Below are 26,446 nucleotides of genomic sequence, written 5' to 3' on the forward strand. Positions count from 1 at the left end.
ACAAGGAAGGAAGCCCTGGACAAGGATTACATATTTCTTCTAACCCAATGTGTAAACAATAAATCAATTCATAAGCGATTGTCTTAAAGATTTGATATCAGGTTTAGTATGAGTGTACACATTAAAAACAAAAACAATCATGCATTGTTCATATCATTTATGTAGAACCATAAACTAGGCATGCAATGAATAGATTAGTACACAGAATAGCATAACATTGTTTTTGGGGTAATGTTCACTTAAAATCGTGTTGGGTGCTTGATTGGTGTAGACATGATTGGTTTTTGGGGGAGTAGCCCTGTGATGTACTGGCACTCTGACCAGGGTATTCCTGCCTTGATCCCAGTGTTTTCCAGTGGAACTGGGCCTGCCGTGACCCTGACCAGGATGAAGTGCCTATGCAATCTCTTGTTTCTTGTATTCTTCTACACAGTAGCTAAAGCAATGGTGCAAACTGTGCATTACATTAGTACCTGCCTTACAGTCATATTAATGTACACATGTAACATTTAGACTAGTAAATGAATTTTTGATGTCTACCTCTGCTTTAAGTCTCTCAATCTCCGTGTCCTGATCCTCCAGCTGGGTGCGCAGCTGATTTGCTGCCACTTTCTCCGTCTCCACGATCTGCACAAGGTGGATGTATTTCTGCATGAGCACCTCTCGCTCAATAATGATGTCTGAATAACTAGGGGGAGATAAGAATGCAAAATCAAACAACTGCTTACATTTACCACATTTGGTTATTTATCAGTAGGAAGAGTGACTATAAAATTGATTAAAATGGACATACATTAGATTTGCATTACCTTTTGAATATGCATGTTGAAAACCTGTATCTTGATTACGTTTTACAAAATGTCTTTACTAAGTTCCATTTGTGTAATGTTTTTTGTCACGGTGGGTCTGTGTTAGGTAAAACACCAAGGTGTCCATAAACTTTTGGTAACTTTCGGAGGAGTTTATTTAAGCAATAGCTAACCACAGCACCTGTTTCAACAGGTTTTGCTGCCCCTCCGAATGTTAACAACCCCAACACCCCTAAAGATTAACTTGTTTCTTGGCTATGCTCGTAAATAATTCTCTTTGTGCTCTACTATTAAAATTCAACTAAGCTTAACCATAGGCTCACATTCTCACATACACATCAGCTACACAGGTATAATCTCAATTCTTACTACAGTAAAACGGAAGCTTGTTCTGACTGTCTGTGGGAGATATGTATCTTCCCGTGTGCACCTAAGGCTTTGCAGGGCTTTTTCTCTCAGACTCGGCAAATGACACTGAAGTAGAAGATCTGAGCACCAAGATTTATTTAAGATCTCTTGATGTTCTAACATTCTGGTTCTAGCGGGAAACACAGGGCACATGGCAGGAATACCCTGGAAAGGCATCAATTCTATGCAGGGTTTTAAACACCCCCCCTCCCCTCAGACATAAAAAAATCTTAAAAACCCATCATCAACAAGTCTGTTCATTAGTAACTATGTTATTGATATTTACACTGATGCATCACATTACGGGGTTAAAATGCATTGGTTTCAGTTTCATAATCTATTTAATTCACAACTGGAATTCCAAAATCAAACATCTACATGGCATGTCAGGATTGCAGATTAATGCTTGTTTTTAAGTAAGCTGTGCACTGTAAGCACTGTGCCAGGACAAGACACAGGGTAGTTCTACTTCTTAAGGCTACATCTGCTCACAAGTAACCCATTAATCTGTTTCATGCCAGCAGATTTCATCAGTGAATGCCACAGTCCCATTTCTACTTAAAGAGTTAGCCTAAGAGCCAGCTGCTAAGCATTGAGGATCTCAGATCCCAGATGCTGTTCGTGTTTTGTGGACATCGTCACTGTATTACTACTGTAAACTACTTTCACTTTGGGACTGATCGAATTGAAAAACACAGAAGCACATCTCCCCATACGATAACACTAGCAGCCCGAGGGGGACACCTGCTAGCAGCCCGAGGGGGACACAAGGCTTCTGCTAAGACAATTGCTTTTGCTGTAATGCTTTCTCAAGAGTCTGAGAGAGTAATAAACAACTGCTGTCAAACTCAGTGTGGTTTTCAGAAGCTAATCAGCTTTAGAGTGAGAGTGGTAAATACACATGTTTTACTAAGTCCTGAGTCTCTTCACTCCCTGAACCAGTCAAGTTGCAATAATAGCAGAAGTCTATAGGACTTTTTCCCACTACATGCAATTTGTTTATCCCCAATTCCTTATGCTCCCCCCAGGCTCAACTTTAGTTTAATTGTGTAATCTTATTTTACTTCTAACACATGGTTGTATTTCTCACAACAAGTAACATTTTGTGTTACTGATCCACAGAAATTTCTTGTGCTGTTAAACATCTAGATGAATGGAACTTTAACTTTCCTTGTGTCCCACCATAAAAAATGTGTTTTCTAGAATTTTCGATGTTAGTCACTAAGCATTGAGTTTTTAGTGTGACAAAATCAGCTACATTTTAAAGCTAAAATTACTAATCAATACACTGATAGTACTATTGATGACTATTGATTAATTAAAAATAAATTTCAGGTCTGGTCTTATTTAACCAGCTTAAAAATCAGCAAGTGTTCTGCAATGTTATTTATATATACTGTATATAAATATCGGCTGGTGCAGCTGTAAATTACAGTAGCCCACTATCACTGGAATCCAGGGTTAGAATCCCCAGTGGTGGTATCAGTCGGTCGGGCGTCTACATACAGACATGATTGGTTATATCTGACGAAGGGGATGGTTGAGGCCCTACAATGGATTAGTGTCCTGTTTGGGGTGTTACTGCATTGTGCCAAATGATTCCGGGGAAACCGAATCCACCACAACACTGACCAGGTTAACAAAATATAGCTAATCTTAGACTTGAGCTGCATCGCAAATGGACAGTGTCAAAAATATTTAGCCTTGTATTACATGGAAAAAAAACCTTATATATAAGTTCATAAATGACAAGCAAAAACTATTTAAGCGCCTTGGAACACGCGCGCACACACGCACACACGCGCACACACACACACACACACAGAGACATTCATACTAGAATACCTGGCTTGTTGAATGGTCTCCACCCACTCGTCACAGTCTGTTTCCTCTTCAGCACGCAGCTCCAGCGGCTTCTGGCCATCGTGTCCAAACACAATAAGGAAATAGTGCTGTGGAAAGACACACAACAGATAATCAGAAATGAGGGTTCTACAAGTTGCAAGTTTGTCTTTGTGTTGGTTGGTTTTGTGGTGATTCTGGGAAAGTGAGTGCTCCATTAAAAAAAGTAATAAAGTTTTAAGACATAAAGTGTATACAGATTTGTGGCTATAGCAACTTATTTGCTGAATCTTCAAGTTTCAATATTTGTCATTTTAAATAGTGTATAAGACAATATTAATAAACAACTAGTTCATTAGCTTGTTAGCAGCTATCAGTCTTGCTTGTATTGCATTAAATATAACCAGGAGCTGCCAAATAGCCCCACTCCTGTGCTCTCTCCACTGACACTGAGCAAAAAGTCAGCCTTGTATTGATCCACGCCCCAGGACTCTAGAAAGCAAAAAGTCAATGGGTCTGAATACTTTTTGAATCTACTGTATATTAATTATGTGGACATAAATATTTTTCTTTCTTGCTCTGCAAATTCACTGAGACATCACATGACAAGTGAGATTTTTTAAGTCAATATGATTTTTGAAATTACATGTCAGATTGGAATTTCCCTAATGTGTTTCTTTTACCGTTCATGCATGACTGCTTCTAGATTCAAGGTTGAGGATTGTCCCTTCAATCAATCCCCTGAGCCTAAATGTGTCTGCATGTTTTTACTCACTGATGTTTACAAAGACAGCCCAGGTGCTATACAGTAATTATAACTATAGAGTGTGCTTTATATAAATATTCATCACATCAACTCCACTGATGGTCTGCAGAGATGAATTAAAAAGAGAAAAAATGAGATGAGCACAGGGGCTGTGTGCATGAACCGTGCAGCTTGGGGCTATCTGCAAGGCAAATAAATAGACTGCCTAACAGCAGGTGTGTGTGTGTGTGTGTGTGTGTGTGTGTGTGTGTGTGTGTGTGTGTGTGTGTGTGTGTGTGTGTGTAGAGAGAGAGAGAGAGAGAGAGAGAGAGAGAGAGAGAGAGAGAGAGAGAGAGAGAGAGAGATTGAGAGTTGAATCTGCCATTATCATTCTGGCCTGAGGGAGAAGAGAAGCAGTTTATGTGTAGACTTAAAACTCACAAAGTCCCTTTGTACTATATAGGCAGCCTCAGGTAAAGGGAATTTATTGTCTTTATATAATTCACAACATTTTAAGCCACAGGTACGTACAAACACAATGAGATTGTTTTACTGGCTGTTGAAGTACAAGACTTTGAAGCTTCCGTACACGATACGGCTGTGTGGGAACTCACTACTGGCAGGTGACTATGAGACTGATAAAAAATTAAATGAGACCTAAAACTAGAGTAGAAGTCAAACATTTGTGGTACCCTACCACCTACCACAACTTTTTTAAAATTGATATCCATAATTTTTTATTTTACAGTGAACAGAAAAGAAACTTTTGTCTTAGTTTTTTTCTATTTTATTTATCTCCCATTTTCTCCCAATTTTGCATAGTCAATTTGTCTTCCGCTGCTGGGGGATCCCTGATTGCAGTCGAGGTGGGTATACCTCGGTATATTTTCACCTATGCACTCTGCACAGACACCTCTACGACTGAACATTATTTAAAAATAATAAAACATTAAAATGGAATGCACAGAAATATTTATACCCTTAACTAAATTGATAGTTTGAGCCTCTTGATAGATTGAGTTCTCTTCTTAGCCAATTTGTTCCAGCTCTCACAGGTTTGAGAGGTGCCATCTAGCAACTGCATATTTCAGCTTCATTTTTGATTTGTCGGTCCAATGTACATTCTCCCAGAAGGACTGTCGTATTTTGTCCAATAAATCTGGCCTTTTCGCTTCTTGCTTGTAGGACATGTGTCCATACTTTAATAAAAATGCAAGGATGCCAATTTTTGGTCACTTTTGTAAGTCCACAATCACAATGCAATGTGAAAAAAAAGAAAACATCACACACAGTGGTTCAGAAAGAAAGTCACTGGATGTTCTTCAATCCTTTTTTCTCAGAACTAAAATACACACTGCAGTGTGGTGAATAGGTCAGAACTAGCACTCCTGCCAGATTACACATGCTCTGTGTGGGATTACATATTCATGTTATCTAACTATACATATAAAAAGAAGAGTGAGAACCTGATGCAACACTCACATCAAGCCTTTCTTTACACACAGAAATTCATGGAAGCCATATCTGTGACTTCTTCACGGATCACTGTCAGTATGCAAGAGTCAATGTGGTTTTAACATGGCAATAATAAAAAGCTACTCGCAAGTAATTACCGTAGCAACGTGTGTATGAAGTAAATTATCTGCTTGACCAATCTGATTAACCAGTCTAATAGATTGTGAGTGTGCTTGTGTGTGTTTTGTATGTTGTATGTTCAGTGATTTACTAGGCATAATTGTGCAGACAACAATGTGCAAAGAAGGACGAAACATTTACATTAAGTGTAGCGCATGCTAATTGTCTTTAGTAACATACAGAGATATAGTTATAGTCATACAAAATCTGGATCGTAGATTACCGTATGTCATGTAGCTAGCATGAGCAGGAAGGGCGCAGATAATATTATGAGAACATCCAGCAAACATGACTACAAGTAAAGATCTTCAGAAATAGATGGTGGGAAAGTACAGCATGTAAGCATTCACTGGTATTATTTACAGTTGTGAGTGTTTCTGAAATGTACATCAGGTTCAGGGGATTAGTGGTCGAGTATTCTGCACTGCAGACCTACATACGGGATCTTACATAATCGTGAGTAGATTTACTTAGGATCACTGCTGGAGGCCTGGGGGACTCCGCTACACTCAACCTTTTCAGCTGCTGAAAACAATAGGGCAGAATGATAACAGGGCTTCACAACACTGCTGTTTTTAAATTTATGTTCTTTTCTTTACTATTCTTTTTTTTCTTTGCAATGCACTTCAATTTGAACTTTTCTAAACCCCTTTTGCAAATGCCTTCCTGAGGTGCTAGATCTCAGGATTCATAAGCTTTATAATTAAAATGATTTAAATTTTCTATGTCAGGGTGGCACGAGGGCTCAGGAGGTAGCACTGTCAGCTCACAGCAAGAAGGTCCTGGGTTTGATTTCCAGGTAGAGTGATCTGGGTCTTTTCTGTATGGAGTGTCTGCTCCGGTTTCCTCTGGGTGCTCCGGTTTCATCCCATGTGTGTGTGCGTGTGTTTGCCCTATGATGAACTGGAGACCTGTCTGGGGTGTTTTAAAAATGATTATTATTTTCTGTGTACACAATTAATTATGTCATTAGTATGGATATATAATGCCATATACAGCTTTAAACATTCTCTAGTCCAAACATATTTGATTCAGCATACAAAGGGCCAGATAATCATCTGGATCTGGTGTACTGCAGCACTACGTCTGCTTAGAGCCAAATCTGTGGAGCCCTATAACAACACAATTCCTTCATTGCTGTAGTAGGTTTGCTTAGCAACAGGATGCTTTCAAGGCCAGAGGCAGATGTGATGGCTGCATAAAGAGTTCTTCACAGCCACATGTGTCTACACAATCAAATGTGTTCACATTTTCAACACGTTTCAGGTTCCTGATGCATAAAACAGGATATAATCTGATCAGGGATACATCATGAGTACACAAAAGGAAAGAGAATCAGAACTGGAAATGTGAACATATTGTAATTGTAATGTGGAAAGCTGAGAAATCAGTGGTCAAACTGTAAACAATAGCATGAACAATTATTATAAATTTAGTCTGATGGAACTGAGCAGGTTTACCCAAAAGACACCAGACTCCAGACATCTGGGGAAAAAAATAGCTGCCTTGTACATTTAAATTAATGGCTATTTACTTCACCTAGGGGTGAAGTGAATACTTCTTATAAACATAATGAACTCCTGTGCTTAACTGCTAGTGTCTACAGATGGTATTGTTGTAGAAAAAAACGTATGTTGAAAAAAACTGTAACAGTGCCAGAGATAGTAAGATAAAGATGTATTTTGGTAATGAAAGGAGTGGTGAACTGGCTTCTAATGTATGAACTAGCAAGCATTAGTGTCTGTAGATTACTTTGTCCTAACAGTTTAAGAAACCAAGGGACCAAAGGTTAAATACCTAAAATGGCAAAAAAAAAATATATGAATGTGCCACGTGCAAATGTAATAATTCAGAGAATCTCATTTTTGGCAAAATCTTTTTTATTGATTGTGAAAATTACTTATGCAAAGCTCTGTACTAGCATGGTACAACTACAAGCTATCTTTTTAAATGACCAAATCACCCTCTAAGCCATAACTTCATTTAGATGTTGTAGTATGACTGTCAAAAAGACAGTTCACACAGGAAATCCCAGAATGGTGTACGATTCCACCTTAGAAGTGTGCAAGTCTGATTAGGAGCTACAGGAAACATAACTACTGCTAAAACGGTTTTACTAATTAAAACAAGTGTTCCCAGACTTTTCCAACCCATTTTATGTGTGATTACTTAATATGCTCAATAAAGACGTGACAAAGATGATGATGATATTTTCTTTCTTTTTTATCGCCACTTTGCCTTCCTTAATTAGATCCATTTCTCTTGTGAACTGACAGTAAAACAAGAGGTAGTGTTGTCTGGCAGTATATGCACTATCTTCACCTCTACTACACAGGACTGAGTGAATGCCTTCAAAATCTTACAATTGTGAAATTATATCAGCCACACAGAAGGATACAGTATAAAAGTGCACATAAAAGTACTTCATAAAAATCTATATGTTAAACATATATGTTTAAAGCATTTTTTAGTTCAAACTACACTTAATGGATTGCCATTTAGGCCAGATCATTGTTAGATACTAAGCAAGTATTTGACTGCATTTCTTTTGGTTTCAGTCAGATGCTAAACAAACATTTAACTAAATTTGACTAGGTTACTTTCTGCCCAAAGAAACAATACAGCATGGCTCTTTCACTGCCCTCACTTTCTTCACATTACTTACACACAACATCCTTGTTAACAAACTGACATGAGGCATCAATTTGTCAATGGGCCATTTTCAAACTTTACTTAATTTGAGGTAACATGTTTGCATTTAGCGTCCAACACACCCATGTATGTGCTGAATTTCCCCCCAGCACAGCTTCTTGGCTAATTGATATGTGTATGGCATTGTCACCAGCATTTAGTTTACGTGCCAAAGAGATTTAATGACCAAGCTTCCACAAATGGTTAACGAAATGGGCTCCAGTCCCGCCACTGTTGTGACCAGGATAAAGCTGTTACTGAAAATGAATGAATGAATTAATCTTTTTACAGGTGATATTCAGCACAGTTAGTCAGTAGTTGATTGCCAGAGTTTTTGAAGTCAGTGGTAGCTCAGCGGTTAAGGTGCTGTATTAGTAATCACGTGCCACTGTTGGGCTCCTAAGCAAGACCCTTAACCCTCAATTGCTTGAATTTTATTCAGTTGTAATTGTCACTTTGAATGAAAGCGTCTGCCAAATGCTGCAAGTGTAAATGTGATAAAGTAAATAGTGTATTACAATTACTAACAAAGCATGTAAATACTGTATGTAGTTATTATGAGATGATAGGCAGAGTTCTGGCATGATACAGAAAATAATTTTTGTTTTTACAAACTTTACACACAAATCTACATGTATAAAATTTACTATGCACTAAGACTACATTACAACTTCCATTTAGGACTAACTCGTGTTGTTAATGATTTAAAAAAATATAAATACATTAAAAAAAAACGTTTCTTCTGTTTGTGCTAGAATTGCAGCACGCTCTCTACATCTATAAACAGAACTTGCTAATGCACACTGAAGGGCTGAATTAGCTTTGTACTGCTTGTAAGTGGAGATTTGTAGCTTCTGACATCTTTTTCCTACTTTGTAATAGTTAACAGCGTAGTTTAAATGTCCCTGAAAACATTTTTGCATTCACACATAGTCAGTTTATACTCTTCCAATGTCTGAATATAAATATAAGGCCACTGAACCACTCCAAAATGACAATCACCCCAAGCTAATGCATCAACATTTCATGAACTCTCTCTTACATATTCCAAACCCCAAAGCATTCAATCTCTGTCTGTCGGTTTCTTCCCTCTACAACTCGCACATTCACATATTCGGGAGTGTAATTGAATGGTGCATTTGCCAAATTCACAAAATGAAAGCAAGAGACCAATTGAATGCCGAGAGAGGCGAGAGAGGTAGCAATTCTTGCATAACGTTTCTTAACAAATGTTAAACATATTTTCAGGCTCCCATTTCCATGGTAACATTGTCTGGAGAGCGCAGACTGTTTAATAACACCCTTTTACTTTGCTCTATTATTCACCTCCTTATTACTGGTTTAAGATCCTTTCCTCCTTGCTTTGATGACGGGCATTTGTATAAATAAAAAATAATAGCAATTAAATTTCAGGCTCTTAAGGATATGTAATAATTGAACGCAACTGTGTTCTCAACTGTGCAGGACAGCAGGGCAAAACTAACTCAAACTGATCTTGGTTTGGTTATGGAGCAAAGATTATTATCTTTCGAATTTTTAATTAGACAAAATCAGGGGTTCTTAACCTGCGACTTGTAACTCATGGAGTTGTGGAGCATACTTCCATACTCTAAACCTTTTTATTAGGCCTGATATAACATCAGGCACATCAGCAGATGCAACTTTTTAAAATTCTATTTACATCTACTAATATTTACTTTTTCATGCATTATGTTCTGATCACAGGATGCAGTTGGCCTTATATTTTTGGCTATAAGACTATTCTTCTTTAGCACTGACCTTCAGGTGTTAAAAAATCTAAACAACAGTGCACAAGATACACTCATATCAGCACAAGAAATAATACCATGTTATTACCATGTTAGTGTCATTGCAGTGCTTAGAATGGTCCACTAACCAAACGACACCTAGTTATCAGGGGTCTTATAAAGGTCGCTTTTCATTGATGGATGGGGTACAGGATGATTACAAAGTGTAAGTGTACAGTAAGTAATTGTATAACCACAAAGTGCATCTACAGGGGTTGGACAAAATAACTGAAACACCTGTCATGTTAGTGTGGGAGGTTTCATGGCTAAATTGGACCAGTCTGGTGGCCAATCTTCATTAATTGCACATTGCACCAGTAAGAGCAGAGTGTGAAGGTTCAATTAGCAGGGTAAGAGCACAGTTTTGCTCAAAATATTGCAATGCACACAACATTATGGGTGACATACCAGAGTTCAAAAGAGGACAAATTGTTGGTGCACGTCTTGCTGGCGCATCTGTGACCAAGACAGCAAGTCTTTGTGATGTATCAAGAGACACGGTATCCAGGGTAATGTCAGCATACCACCAAGAAGGACAGACCACATCCAACAGGATTAACTGTGGACGCAAGAGGAAGCTGTCCGAAAGGGATGTTCGGGTGCTAACCCGGATTGTATCCAAAAAACATAAAACCACGGCTGCCCAAATCACGGCAGAATTAAATGTGCACCTTGACTCTCCTGTTTCCACCAGAACTGTCCGTCGGGAGCTCCACAGGGTCGATATACACGGCCGGGCTGCTATAGCCAAACCTTTGGTCACTCGTGCCGATGCCAAACGTCGGTTTCAATGGTGCAAGGAGCGCAAATCTTGGGCTGTGGACAATGTGAAACATGTATTGTTCTCTGATGAGTCCACCTTTACTGTTTTCCCCACATCCGGGAGAGTTACGGTGTGGAGAAGCCCCAAAGAAGCGTACCACCCAGACTGTTGCATGCCCAGAGTGAAGCATGGGGGTGGATCAGTGATGGTTTGGGCTGCCATATCATGGCATTCCCTTGGCCCAATACTTGTGCTAGATGGGCGCGTCACTGCCAAGGACTACCGAACCATTCTGGAGGACCATGTGCATCCAATGGTTCAAACATTGTATCCTGAAGGCGGTGCCGTGTATCAGGATGACAATGCACCAATACACACAGCAAGACTGGTGAAAGATTGGTTTGATGAACATGAAAGTGAAGTTGAACATCTCCCATGGCCTGCACAGTCACCAGGTCTAAATATTATTGAGCCACTTTGGGGTGTTTTGGAGAAGCGAGTCAGGAAACGTTTTCCTCCACCAGCATCACGTAGTGAACTGGCCACTATCCTGCAAGAAGAATGGCTTAAAATCCCTCTGACCACTGTGCAGGACTTGTATATGTCATTTCCAAGACGAATTGACGCTGTATTGGCCGCAAAAGGAGGCCCTACACCATACTAATACATTATTGTGGTCTAAAACCAGGTGTTTCAGTTATTTTGTCCAACCCCTGTATATAGTGGGTGTAGCCAATAAAGAAACATCTTACAGCACAATAAACATTTTTTTTTTTTGTCATTTTCATCAACTGCTTTTTTCTTGTCAGGATCACAATGGCTCTGGTTCCATGGAATCACTGAGCGCAGGCCATGAACCCATGCTTTGGACAACCCCCTCCCTCCCCAATAGCTAAGTTAAGCTGCCACCCACATGTAATGATAGTAAAGTGAACGAAATGTGGCTCAATGGTGTGTGAGTCCTACAGGAAACAGGGGTGTAACAATGTTAAAGTAGGACTGTGGCTCATCAAACCATTAGAACTGCTAAGAAATAGCAATCAAATACATTGATTATGAAAACAAAGTTTAGCAGGGAAAGGGGAAAAGGTTTTACTTGTTTGCTGATGAACTGCTGGTGTTTGCCCAACACAGCAGTAAAGACAAATGATACATGGAAAAAAATTAAAGCCCCATGATGGAGATCTTTATTTTCACAGTAATTCTTTACACCAACTTCACCTAAAAATGTACAGTGTACCAGATAAACTGTGCTCTTCATGAAGTCATCCTTAATAAAAAGTTGTGGCTGTCTGTGCTCACTGCAGTCCTATAAGTTTATGCAAGGAAAGGAATTCCAGTCTCTGGAAACAGCCTAATATAATCAATAAATAAGAGCAATGATGTTTAGCAGACTCAGCAGAGACATAAAAATGGTACAGTGATGGAAACGGTTTTGGCCCCATGATTGATTCACCTTAATTCACCCTTAAATATTAAACGTATCGGTTGTACATTCCTCTCCACAAATATTAGTACCACAGGTAAACATGAACAAAATGAACTGTGAAAAATGTTTTTGTTTATTTAATTTAAACTATTAAATAAAACCATCACTTTACTAAATATGCAACGACTGAAAGAAAAAACTAAATGTTACCATAAAAAAATCTGTTTTCTGATTTTTTTTTGTGTTGCTCCAATCGTTGGCACCCCTAGTAAAATTAGAACAGAATTATACTGTTCTTCCATTCATATTCCATTTACTTGAGCAGATAGGAACACTTAAATGGACAGCCATGACTTCCTGATTTGCTTGAATATAAATGTAGACACACAAAACTAAGTCTCTTACTCAGTCATCAATCATGTGTGACTAAATATGTTGTTTGTGATCGTTGATCAAAGAAAGCCTCTACTGTCAAAGACCAAAAATCATTTTAATAATTTTCCTAGGGATAAATAAATCTATCTATCTATCTATCTATCTATCTATCTATCTATCTATCTATCTATCTATCTATCTATCTATCCATCTATCCATCTATCCATCTATCCATCTATCTATCTATCTATCTATCTATCTATCTATCCATCTATCCATCCATCCATCCATCCATCCATCCGTCCATCCATCCAACAAACACAAGTGACTCCAGTTTGCCTGATGTTACTGGAACCTTAAGTGTAACCATGTTCTATGGACAGATAAGACCAAAACAGAGCTTTCTGGCACCAAACACCAGGGTAAGGTTTGGCACAGACACAGATAACAATGCAGAAAAGTACTTCACCAGCACTGTGAAGCATAGTTGTAAATCTGTAATGTTATGGGTATCTTTCTTCTTTCAAAAGTCCTTGGACAACCTTTTAGATACATGATATTAAAACTTCAGCAAGTATATATGGAATCATAGTCTGGCTGTCTCAGTCTAAAGACTTAAACTGGGCTTCACTGACCACAGAATCAAGATTTTGTCATAGCTATCCCACTCCCCTGACACAAATGTAAATGTGTCATGAGCTGACAAGAGTCCACAAGATTGAATCTCTGAGTGAAATTCTGTAGGATCAAAAGAGATTTTGTACAGAGGAAGGGCCTCAAATCTGTTGCCATGTGTTAGTCTTATTGAGCATCACAGGAGATTATGAGCTCTTATCTTAGCAAAAAGAGGCTGTACAAAGTATTTATTTAAGGGTTACCACTGTGACCAACTGTGACACACAGATTTGAGAAACATATTTACATTTTACTGGAAGATCAAACAGAAAAGCAATAAAGAACATTTTACAGCCCATTTTGTTCATGTTTTCCAGGGGTCCAAATATTCATGGAGAGCCCAGTATGCCCAGACGCACATCAATTACTAACCAGAGCAATTTGTTAAGCTATAAACACCAGTTATTAAGCTTATCTACCATTAGCATGATGTAGCACCATTCTATATCAGAGCTACTGCAGTGATATAATGGCAGGCAGTCTGAGCACCAGCTGTGCCATAAAATGACATAATTCACACTCAGAGAGGTCATGAAGAGGCCAGCAGCAATTCACTGTTGGTCCTATAAATTAGTGCAGGAGGGTCATGGCCTGGAACTGCCACAGATCAGTATTAAAGCATATTTAGGTTGGATTATACAACAGAAACCTGAATTATATTGAGAGAACTTTTAGTAGTTTCCACTTTTGTGGCTTTAGAAGTAAGAGGATTTAAGGTACACCTACACTTTGCACTTCAGGTCAGAAGCAAAGCTTTTCTTTTATATTTGTGCATTTATAATTGTACACCTGAAAAAGTAATTAGGTGGAAGGTATAAAAACTGTCCTATGACCACTGATGAAGTCCTATGACCACTGATGTCCTATGACCTATGTCATACAACTGACATCCACTGTGAGATATCTCGCAGACATGCTGAGATGCGAGCTGAGACTTGTGTGTCTGAAGGAGAAAATGACAGAACGAGCTGAGTGTCATCTGCATAGGAGTGGTAGGAGAAGCCATGGGAGGCTATGACCTTACCCAGAGAGCGAGTGTAGATAGAGAAAAGAAGTGGGCCAAGTACAGAGCCCTGAGGAACACCGGTTGAGAGAGTGCATGGGGGAGATATGATCCCCTCCATGACACTTGGTAGGAGCGCCCTTCGAGGTAGGAGGCCATCCATTGCCATGCTGAACCTGTTACTCCAAGGTTGGAGAGAGTGGACAAGAGAATGCTGTGATTCACTGTGTCGAAGGCTGCGGAGAGGTCAAGAAGAATGAGGACCGATGACAGTTTGGCTGCTTTGGCTGCATGAAGCTTCTCAGTAACAGCTACAAGTGCTGTTTCCATAGAATGCGCTGCCTTGAAGCCAGACTGGTACGGATCGTGGAGGTCATTGTGAGTCAGCAACAGATTGGGATGTAGATAAACATTTTACAGTCAGTAATTGTAGAACTTTAAAGTGCTCCTATATGGTAAGTGGAGCTGATTAAATGGACAGTGAGTGTAGAAACAAGGAGGTGGTTTTAATGTTATGGCTAATCAGTGTACATATATAAAGATGTAAATAATATTAATAATAATAATGCTTTATCATAAAATATATAAACTACAAAATAAAATTGTAAAAAGACAGAACGGTTTTGCACCACAGCAAGATCAAAAGCATCAGCAGTCCAAAACAGTCCCCCACACTATCACTGCAGCTTCATCAACCTACTGCACTGTCTCTGCCTGTTATCTCACTTTTTCTTTACACACCACATCTCCTCATGCTGAAGAAACTATTAAGCACTATTTGGCCAAAAACATGGTCATTAAAATCATAGCAAAATGTGCCATAGCATGAAACACTGTGCAGATAAAAAGATCAGCCGGTTGCAAGTAATACGTTTTAACATAAATTCATTAAACAGAAAGATTCCAAGTCTTACAGGGAATTTCCTTACCTACATTTTTCAGTTTGGAAAAACAGACCTCATATTAAACTTTATTTAGTACTAAAAAAGCATAATTATTGTTATTTCAGCATTACAGATTTGTACTAATTAAGGTTGACCTATGTAACAAAGGTTTTTTTTTGTAAAGTTATCTATTACATAACCTAAATAAAAGTATGTATACATCACCTAAAATTAAGCTCAGCTGCTTTAGCCACAACCACCACCAAAAGGTGCATAAAACCAACAAACTATCAGATACACTGATCAGTCGTAACATTAAAACATCAGCTCCACTTACCATATAGAAGCACTTTGGAGTTCTACAATTACTGACTGTAGTCCATCTGTTTCTCTGCATGCTTTGTTACCCCCTTTCATGCTGTTCTTCAATGGTTAGGACCCCCACAGGACCACTACAGAGCAGGTATTATTTGGGTGGTGGATCATTCTCAGCACTGCAGTGACACTGGCATGGTGGTGGTGTGTTAGTGTGTGTTGTGCTGGTATGAGTGGATAAGACACAGCAATGTTGATGGAGTTTTTAAACACCTCACTGTCACTGCTGGACTGAGAATAGTCCACCAACCAAAAATATCCAGCCAACAGTGCCCTGTGGGCAGCGTCCTGTGACCACTGATGAAGGTCTAAAAGATGACCAACTCAAACAACAGCAATAGATGAGCGATCGTCTCTGACTACAAGGTGAAACAACTAGGTAGGAGTGTCCAATAGAGTGGACAGTGAGTGGACACAGTATTTAAAAACTCCAGCAGCACTGCTGTGTCTGATCCACTCAGACCAGCACAACACACACTAACACACCACCACCATGTCATTGTCACTGCAGTGCTGAGAATGATCCACCACCCAAATAATACCTGCTTTGTAGTGGTCCTGGGAGAGTCCTGACCATTAAAGAACAGCATGAAAGGGGGCTAACAAAGCATGCAGAGAAGCAGATGGACTACAGTCAATAATTGTAGAACTACAAAGTGCTTCTATATGGTAAGTGGAGCTGATAAAATGGACAGTGAGTGTAGACACAAGGTGGTTTTAATGTTATGGCTGATCGGTGTATAAGTAAACTATGTGACACAGAATCAAACCCGAATATCTCTGTGTTGTGTTCTCTAATGCTACATGATTAGGATTTCTAATCTCCCAGCAGGATTATTTCAGTGTTGTGGGTGCTGTGCACATGGCTCACTACAAATCTTTATAAATAAATTTATTAGCCAAAACACTGTATTAATGATTAAAACCTGTGAAATTACTAAAATCCTATGAAAAGACCAAACATCTATACAACTACGCTGTTATTAATTGAAAATGTAAATATGCTAAGCTAAAGAGAACATTTGGATACTGCACACTTGTTCTAGATAGCTCAATCAAAATGCAAAAACATTACATAACTCACACCATCAGTATCCAGTATGACATTAATAGAAGCATGTTTCACACTTCTAAGTCAGTCCAGTTGTCATAAGTGAGATGTTTGGTTTAAACAACTATCTATTTTGACATAACTGAAATATTGCAATACCTGTTAGCATATAAAATGTAAAACAAAACATCAATTTGAATCCTGTTTTCTGTTTCAGAATGAAAATGCCACATGGCAGTGTTCAGTGTTAAAGAACGTGACCTGCACAAAGCCCTGACCTCAACCACATACAACACCTTTGGCATAAAGGGCTCAGTTTCAAAGCCTGTGTGGCTAAGTGGAGGCAAATCACAGTAGTAAAGGTAGATAAGCTCCTCATTATGGACACAGATTAAGATGTTTAACAAGCACATATAGATGTGGTGCTTTTTTAAACATGACGTTTGTTTGTACATCTGCATAAAATATAAATCAACCTGTATAAATTAAAAAACTAGGCGCTCGGGTGCCCCAGTGGTCTGTTAAGCTAGCACCACTAATCTCAGTGGTGCTAACAGCTAACTGGACATCCTCACAGACATAATTGGCTATTGCAAGTGGAGGGTTGGAAGGCATGCAATGGACTGGCACCCTGCCTTAGTGCTCAGTGTTTTCTGGTGGAACCGGATCCACTGTGACCCTTACCAGAATGTACCAGAAATCTAGATGTTTAGCTTTGACAGATTTTTACATTGTTTAGTTTGGTGTCACTATTATTACTCCCACCACAACATTAACAACATCTAATAAAACACTATAAACTGCCCTACTACACAGTTACGGACTGACAGTACAGACAGATTGAGATGATCAGCTTTGCTGCTATTATACATCCTCTAATACTTTACCATCCCCCTCTTACTACCTCCCTTACTGGCCTGATGTGTTATGCGAGCCTCTTAATAGTTCCCTATGAGCCCTTTAATTCCCATCTTACTTTTCTCATGTATTAAACCGATTCCTTAATCCAACTTCTTTATTTAACTATGCCGGTATATTTAACGTCCAAGAATCTGCAACTAAAGTGGACAGATAAGCACAGTTTTTGTGTAAACAGACAACCAAAAAAATCTTTAATTAAAGGTAAATAAAAATAAATCACTGTTATGATGGTATGTTATGAAATATCTGGCAAATAGCTGACTAAAAGTTGTCTGTGCACTTGTAGAATACCAGTTTGTTTAGATTGTTTGCAGGAAAAGGTCATGTGCAATAATGTGAACATTTTACAGTAGTTCATGCTAACAGGATAGATCAGAGTAAGAATAAACCAAATTACAGGGAGAATCATACAGGATCAATTTCCCCAAAATCTGTAAAAAGCAGCCTGTCTATTTTATTTTATTATTCATTGTGCATTTTTATAACGTGTTGATGTGTGTTTGATTCCAAAAATGTAGCAAGCTCCTTTGTAGTTGGTCCACTTTGTAGTTGATCCATTGATTAAAACCTCTTAATTAATGCATGCAACATTTAATCACAAAACTTTTTTTACACTGTGTTACTTTTTGTGATTTTGTTTATAACAATGTCAATAAATTAGACCCTAATAGTTAAATGTTGTAATATTTCCACCCACTTGTTTCCTCAACCCATTCAGAATTGGCAAGCAACACTAAAATCACCAATCATATCAACCTCAAATAGGCTTATTTTCTCTAATAAGGGATGTTAATCGCCTCTCACGTACAAACTTCGGCAGTTTCCCAAGTGTACATTTTATTTTCACATAAAAAGTCTAATTTGCTATCATTAAGCTCTTATAATAATGAGCAATGCTCAAATGAAGAACCCAAATAAATCTGGGTTCAATCTATTTTACTTAAACAATCATAACTGCTCCAATTAATGTGATCAATCACATGCTAATAAAAAGCACTCTGAAATGAAACCATACCAGAAACAATATGATTGTAATGTTGTGTCTTGGCTAATAAAGCACCTGTTGAGAGCATTTATGCTCCGCTGCATGTTTATTTCTAACTATTTGTGATGATGTTTTTTACTCTGTTCCCCTTGTGTAATCTAGTCAGAAGGTGCAGCACCCTGGAATAACAGCTCGAATCCTCTGTGGGTTTGTCTAGATTTATTTCGGTGTGTGTGCTGCTGCAGTGTGGGCGTCTGTGGGTGTGTGATTAAGAGAAAGCTTCTAGTCGACAAGCAGCTGTGTTCATGCAGAAGAGAGAGGTCAGACTCGGCTATAAAAGTGATGTACAGTAGTATGTTTTTAATGGATCCAGTGTAACTGTGCATAAGTGTTGACTAAAAAACATGGTTTGACAGATTTGATGTGGAGAAACTCACAAGACAATGACCTTAATTTAACTAAATAATTTGGGGATGAACTGAAACATTAATTGTAAGCCAGACCGTCTTGTCCAACGTCAGTGTCTGACCTCACAACTGCTCTTTTGACAGAGAGTACAAATTCCTACAGGCATACAGCAAATTGTGAAAATGCCTTCCCAGGAAAGTGGGGGTCTGTTATAACCTGGAGTTTTAAGTGTTCTGACCACTTGACAGTGTGCAAGTTAATGCATAATTTACATGTATTACAACACAGGGATGCGATAAAAGGAGTTACCTCTCCCAAACCCCTTAATTATCTACTTTTATTACTTCCAGGGATGTCAGGGATTTTGGGCTACATGAAAAGATATCACATTGAGACTAATGACTGTTAAAGTTTGGAATGTCTATAAATATTCATTGGGCTTCCTTGCCAATGCCTACATCACATATAATTGCATAGATAACATAAAAAGCTATCTAAAACTAGAGCTGCTCCAGCTCCAGACTTATCACGATTATGACATTATGCTGCTTTTCATTTCATTAATGCTGAGCAGTCCCAAAATAATAAAAAACGCAAACAAAGGTTGATGTTATTTATGCACAATAACCCTCTGATGCCCCTCTCTGACCACAGATTAATGTATGATGTAATCTTCAAGAGAAGCGTTAATATTAAATGAGAGTTATTCAAATGTAACACTATCAGCAAAGAAAAAAAAACATATACAAAAATGGTACATACAGTTGCAGGAAAACAAATGTAAACTTCAATAAGTTTAACGTTGACTTTTTACATTTACATTTTCTGCTTCGGAAATGCACTGTTTGTTTATGATGTGATATATGTAGGACACAAATTCCCAGGCAAAACCCTAAATTTTCTTTTATTTATAGACAGTTGGCCTGATTGTTAACTGATTGTCTTGCATCTCTACAGTTCTTCTAAGGTCTTCTGAATTTGTTTTGACTAAACCGAAGACAAGCAGACCCAGACTTAGTAGGACTTTTATCAAAACTTAAATGATTATTTACTTTAGTCAAAAAAATGCAATGGACTAGTGCTCTGTCCAGGGTGTTTGTGTTATTAGAATGTGCTTGTTCATCTGGATTGAAATCAGATGTCAGTTCATAAGTTTTAATGCAAGGTCCTGGTAATATCAAGAGGTGAACAAATCTATTTCTAGCAATCTCGTTGTTTTTTTTTGTTTTGCACAAACTGTTGTTTATACTGAGGTCATTATTATGATGTTACTGAAAGCTGGTAAGTCAAGAAGGGCTCACATATGATACAGGCATACATCAGGAGCCAAATGAGTGATATTGCATTATCTTTATAGGCTACTTGGAGCCAATTTAATTGCAAACAAACTTGTGTGCAATGAAACTTACATTATAGTGTTCCATGCAAATACTCTTAAAGGTATAATAATAATAAACACATAAAGATACATACATTCATTTTATCTAGTAAAAACAAGTTTTTATCATTTACATATTTATCTTTGGTAACCTTTTAATTCTGACAGTGAACAGAGTATAAGTACAGAGCACCTGACAGTGTGCAAGTATACTGCAGGGGATTAGAATAGTCAGTTATTCTATTGGTACATTTTTGAGTAAGAAGAAAATCAAAGTACCATGAAAACAATTGGGACCTGAGACATGTTACTTACACAGTAACTGGGGGCGAGAATCAAACCCTGATTGCTGGAGCTGTGCAGGACCAACAGTACTTGGTGTACATTTATGCTTTTTAATTATTTTTTAAATACGTATTTAAAGGTACAAAATGTATTTACGTACAGTTAAAAAACAAGTTATGACTACCTTAACAGATGCAAATGTTAAAATTCCTGTTTTAACTTGCTCAAGGTAGCTGAAACAAAAAACTGTGCCAACTACCTTGTGTGACAAGCAATTCTTGCTCCCCTACTTTATGTAAAGACGAGGCAACTAACCCAAAGTTACTGACTGCTGCGACATCTGGAAACATTAACCACCAGAGAAAATCCAGGTCTAGATTGTTATACTCACCTGTTTATCGAGCGTCTCTTTGCTTCCAGCTGATACTTTAGGCGCAGGGACTCTTTCACAGGTGCATCCTTCGAGAAGATAAATACCAGAGGGTCGGGCACTCTGTTCTGAGTCAAAATAGAAGAGCACATTTTGGTGTAGGGCGAAAAACTTTTCATGCCACTTGCTATTTTCCGTGGTCTTCTTGCTGAGGTAGCCGCGCTTGGTGCCCTCTTTGCGCGCCACCATGGACAGATACAAAGCGTGTCCTTCATTATAGCGAACGCTCTTCTGCATTTTCCTCCGCGTCGGTTTGGTTCCGATCTCAGCTACTTTTTAGCACCATGCCCGTAAAAACGGTTCGCACTTTCCAGTTGTACTTGTATTTGTGTTTTAGGGGGAATGAACAAACGCGCTCTGGAGAAGTTTGCAGAACCTCAGACGCGCCGCTCCGTTTAACTCCGATCCAACTTTATCCATAAGAGTTTTCCCTCCGATCCATGTCAAAGTGTCAGCGTAAACATAGTCCTACACCAGCACATGAACCAGCAGAGAGGAGCAACATCGGCTCTAATCGGATTTAACAGCTTGTTAAAGAGACAGTGTATGTTTAGCTGTGCACAGTGCGCTCTTCGGCTGAGCGGTCGGGCGAGCCTCTGATTGGCTGAGAGATCGGAGGGCGGGGCGTTTCTCACCTTTACGTCACTGCTGCAGCTTCTGCGATGCGCAGTGTTTCAGAGCAGCATTAATAAAGGGGTTGGTACGATATTAAACTGGCGTCGGTGCATTTTACGTCAGGGTCATGAGGACTTGGGTTCAAACTCTCCTCCAGTGCATTAGAACCTGCATTAGAACCATCCAATTTCTTTCTGTTTCCCAAAACATACAGAACGTAAACCAGCTGCTCCAATGCATAAGTGAGTGTGTGATGCCCTGCCATGGATGCCATGGACTTGTATCCTGTCCAGGGTTATCACCAACCACAACCCTGACCAGGATAAAACAGTTGCTAAAAGTAAATTAATAGGTTACTGCGAATACATGATTCACTAATTCAATAAAAAACATAGTGGCATAGTAGCAAACTTGATAGAGTGGATGCCATAGAGCAACATGAATCCTAAGCAACTGCCTTACCTATTGTTATCATGTGTGAAGTTTACCCACAAATGGAAACATTGAAACAGCTGGTACAGAGCAGTGATAGCTCACTGGACTAGTGATCAGAAGGTCCCCCTACCTCTACCAAGATACCACGACTGGACCCTTGAGCAAGACAGTTAACCTTCAATTGCTTACATTGTATAAGCTGCAATTGTAAGTCACCTTGGATAAAAGCTTCTGCTAAATGCTATAAACATAAATGCTTTAAATTGTGTTGAGTGTTTTTCAGGTTGTGCTATACACACTGTGACCCTGATTAGGATGAATAATTAAACAGCTATGATAAAAAGGGCATTGCACTGAGGATGGACCTGTCAGGCAGGAGGAGGCAAGGAAGGCCAAGGAGGTTTATGGATGCTGTGAGGGAGGGCAAGATGGAGACACATGATCTTCTGTGGCAACCCCTAAGAGTAAATTTAAAAGATTTAGCAACAGTTTATTTGATGATGACTTCAGCCGTGGCATTAACAATGTGGAACATAATGCATTTGGTCATTAATTTAGATAAAAGCGTTACATTAGCTCTGCTGGGTGGAGGAAGGCTGTAAATGTGCCACTTTAAATCACTCCTGAGTCCAAGCACACCAACGTACAATAAAATCTAGTCTTGAGCACAAGTAATACACAAGCATCTATGGTTATGTACTAGGCAGATTTTTATAATCACCTTAATCTACACCAGCAGATTCCTACAACATACACATTCATACAATCATCTGTGTGTCCCTGAAGCAGCCGGCACGGTGGCTAAGTGGGTAGCACTGTTGCCTCACAGCAAGAAGGTCTTGGGTTCGATCCCCAGGTGGGGCGGTCCGGGTCCTTTCTGTGTGGAGTTTGCCTGTTCTCCGTGTCTGTGTGGTTTTCCTGCGGGTGCTCCGGTTTCCTCCCACAGTCCAAAGACATGCAAGTGAGGCGAATTGGAGACGCTAAATTGTCTATGACTGTGTCGATATAACCTTGTAGCTTTTAGTAAGTATTTAGTAAATTTCTGGACACGTAATGTACTTTACAACTAGCGCTGACTAATTATTTGAGTGGCACTGGATAGCACAGTCGCCTCACAGCAAGAAGATCCTGGGATCTATCCCCATGTGGGGCGATCTGGGTCCTTTCTGTGTGGAGTTTGCATGTTCTCCCTGTGTCTGTGTGGGTTTCCTTTGGGACCTCTGGTTTCCTCCCACAGTCCAATGACATGCAGTAAGGTTAATTGGAGATACAAAATTGTCTGTGACTGTGTGACATTAAACTTGTAAACCGATGAATCTTGAGTAACTACCTTTTCTGTCATGAATGTAACACATTGTGTAAAACATGACGTCAAATTCCTAATGAATAATAATAATAAAATCATTTACTCAAATTGAACAAGCAACAACGAGCATTATTTTATTAGTGGTATGGAACAAATACTAAATACAATTTACAGTGGTGCTTTGTGCGTTTTATTAACCTGTATATAATTAATGCACCATTTATTAATTAAAAAATAAATATATAAAAAAGATACTAAACTCTGAGACTGTGCACAATACTGTTACCTTACCTTGTTTTGGTGTTTTATTCAGGTGGGCATTAAAAACGCGAGCACACCTTATAAATTATAACAACAGGAAAATATGTTAGCCATGAACGTCGACGTCAAACTTAATACAACTTATATTGCTTTAAATTATTTATATTTTCACAGTAAACAAATGGCAACTTAGTAGTAAAGAGTAGCTTAAACAGTAAAGCTGTCACTAACTATTTTGAACTTTTGACATACATTTACAAAATACGATATGTTTTGCTTTACCCAAAGTAAAATATTACTAGAGGAGTTTATTAAACAATTATGTCGCGTGAATACAAGCTGAATCAATTTAGGTCTCTTGAGTCGATTCAGTTCGCAATACCTGAAATCATTAGAATCAAATCTGAGAATCGTTTCACTGATATGGGTTCAAGGCATGAATAAACCCAAGGTAGAGCACACATTCATGTCAGGGCAACGCATACTCACATGCACTACTTACTCATACCTAGGTCAAATCTAAAGCAGCCAGTTCTTTCCTCGTGTTTTTGAGAACTGAGAAAACCAGATTACCTGCTGTAAACCCATGGAAACCCAACCTTATCACAGGCAGTGCCCAGTGAAGATCAAAGGACCCTAGAATCTATGTTTGCTCTGTGAACACAATTTACCAGCTGTGCCACGGTGCTGCACACTTGAGAAAGTTACACAAAAGTACAGGTTTCAGTTTGTTTAATATTTCAGTTTTCTGTTCGAGTGGTTCCCCTGTACACGTTATTCTGAATAAAAAAAAAAGTATAATTTAAAATTAACATTTATATAATAATTTATCTAATCAAGGCAGACCAAAACCACAATGCACCCTCCTCCATGCTTTATGGTTAGGATGCAATTTTGGAGATGTAAAGTGTTTCTTTTCCCTCATAATGATATGCAAATCACAAAAGCATTTTTTTTTATTATTTTTTTTTTTTAAGATTTGATGTACAGCAACCTTTTGCATCCTGGCCTGTAAATAATAAAGGAACAATTGTTTAGGTTGAATATGTCATTATGACTTTTTTTTGGACGCCAAATTCCAGATAATTCTAAAGAATTCCAAACTTGTTTTTGTATCTGTATCCTCAATACAGTAGAAGAAAGCCTCTGTAAATGTAGCAAGGATGGCATGTCCTTCATGCATTCTGTCCATCTGTTCACACAATTGTGTAGAGCAATATAATTCACAGCTTTCACCTTGTGCAATGACAACAGGATGCCATAAACACTTGTTTTATACTAAAGCAACAATAAAAAATAAGGTTACATTTATCTTAATAAACTATTTATAACTGGTTGGTCCAGAATTTTATTATTATTATTTTAATGAGGTAAAAATCACCAACTACTATTGTTTTAGATGCAATAATTATTATTAATTAACCTTAGATCTGGACTGCAGGCAGGTCAGTCAAGCACACACACTCTGTATCTACGAAGCCACGTTGCTGTCGTGCATGCAGAGTAAAACCTGACGTTGTCTTGCTGAATTATCCTTAGATTCCCTGAGAAAATATATCAACTTGCAGCAAATGGTTCTAAAATCCCAATATGTGCCTCTGAATCAATATAACTCAGTCACCCTCTTTGTGGGCACTGATGCATCCTCATACCATGACAGATGATGGCTTTTACACTGATACCGGCACCTGAGCACCCATGTTTTAGTTATTTATTATAATTTTAAAGCATTTATCCATTTCAGATTTAAACGAAATGTATTGTGACTTTGTTCTTAATAGGATGAAATAAATAAACAACACGTCATTAAAAAGCTATAGAAGCAAAGCAAACAAACTGTCCACTAATTCCTTAAACTGTCCACCAATGTTCTATCAATATGATAGAACATATACTGATAAAAGATCTTTTATGATCTCCATATCCACAAATCATGATGGGCTACTGAATAATGATTATTAAATTATGTAAATCACATGAAATGGCATTCAGTGTCACCAACTGAAGAAATATTTTCTTAAATTTACCTCCAGTACAGTTTCAGTTACTTGTAGAATCTTCGTCAAGGCTCACGCAAGTTGTTCTGGCAGCATGTGAAGGCCAAACACTGCACCCTTTTTCGCCTTTAATGTTACCTGTCTGCAAGTGACTTTTACATGTATATATGTTTGAGCTTATCAACACCCTCAATGAAAGAAATTGGAAATACCAGTCAGAGTTAGAAAAACCCAAGCATGTTTAATTTCATAATTAACAATTCTATAGACCACTACTATAGCTATTATACATTGTTTTTTACTCTCTATGCACAAGTGAACCTTTAATTAAGCACAATCGATTTCCTGCTAGAGCACTGGATGGTGAATGCTCAGACAGGGGTAGTTGCAGTTAACAGTTGTAAAAATTAGTCACAGCAAATACATAATTGTGAAAAGCATTAGGATTAGCCCCAATTAAAGTGTGAACTTTTTCCACTCAAGCAATGATTCCTTGTTAGTAATTTTCCAAGCTTCAGAAAGCAGCTTCACCGTTTGCCTGGAGTAAGAGAGAAAGAAAATTATGGAGTCAGTATTGTTTTGAAAGAAGAGTTATTATAAATACTATACCTATAAATACAAACCAGTAGAACAATTAGAAAATACATTTTAATAAACTAAACCAAAACAATACATTTGAATTAAGTAAAGGTTAAAAGTACTTTAAAAGTACTGAACTTTTAACCTTTACAAAAGGTTCCAGAGACTGTAGAAAAATGCAAAGAAAAGAGACAGCAATGACTGTCAAATCCCTTTTGTCTTGAATTCAAACGTGTGTGTGTATGCATACCTACATAAATATATACACTTTTTTTTATTTAATGGCTGCATGTATAACATATACCATATGCTTTAGGTAATGTTTATGTTTTTGCCAATCAGAGCCTTGGTTC

The 26,446-nt window shown here is 38.3% G+C and overlaps 2 protein-coding genes across 3 annotated transcripts in view; both read right to left on the reverse strand.

The window, feature by feature from the left end:
• Positions 1–21,137, reverse strand: part of rasgrf2b (Ras protein-specific guanine nucleotide-releasing factor 2b) — a 59,382-nt gene extending 38,245 nt beyond the window's left edge. Inside the window, 3 exon segments of the mRNA XM_063017686.1 lie at positions 541–688; positions 3,063–3,169; positions 20,862–21,137. Of these exon segments, the coding sequence (XP_062873756.1) occupies positions 541–688; positions 3,063–3,169; positions 20,862–21,137 (531 nt within the window).
• Positions 21,138–25,735: 4,598 nt separating this feature from the next.
• msh3 (mutS homolog 3 (E. coli)) overlaps positions 25,736–26,446 on the reverse strand; it is a 49,083-nt gene continuing 48,372 nt past the window's right edge. For both annotated transcript variants that reach the window (XM_063017646.1, XM_063017645.1), the window contains exon 24: positions 25,736–26,052. In XM_063017646.1, the coding sequence (XP_062873716.1) occupies positions 25,971–26,052 (82 nt within the window). In that variant the 3' untranslated portion in view covers positions 25,736–25,970. The remainder of the gene's footprint in view (positions 26,053–26,446) is intronic.

Source organism: Trichomycterus rosablanca, chromosome 21 (genome assembly GCF_030014385.1).
Source record: "Trichomycterus rosablanca isolate fTriRos1 chromosome 21, fTriRos1.hap1, whole genome shotgun sequence".
Lineage (NCBI taxonomy): Eukaryota > Metazoa > Chordata > Actinopteri > Siluriformes > Trichomycteridae > Trichomycterus > Trichomycterus rosablanca.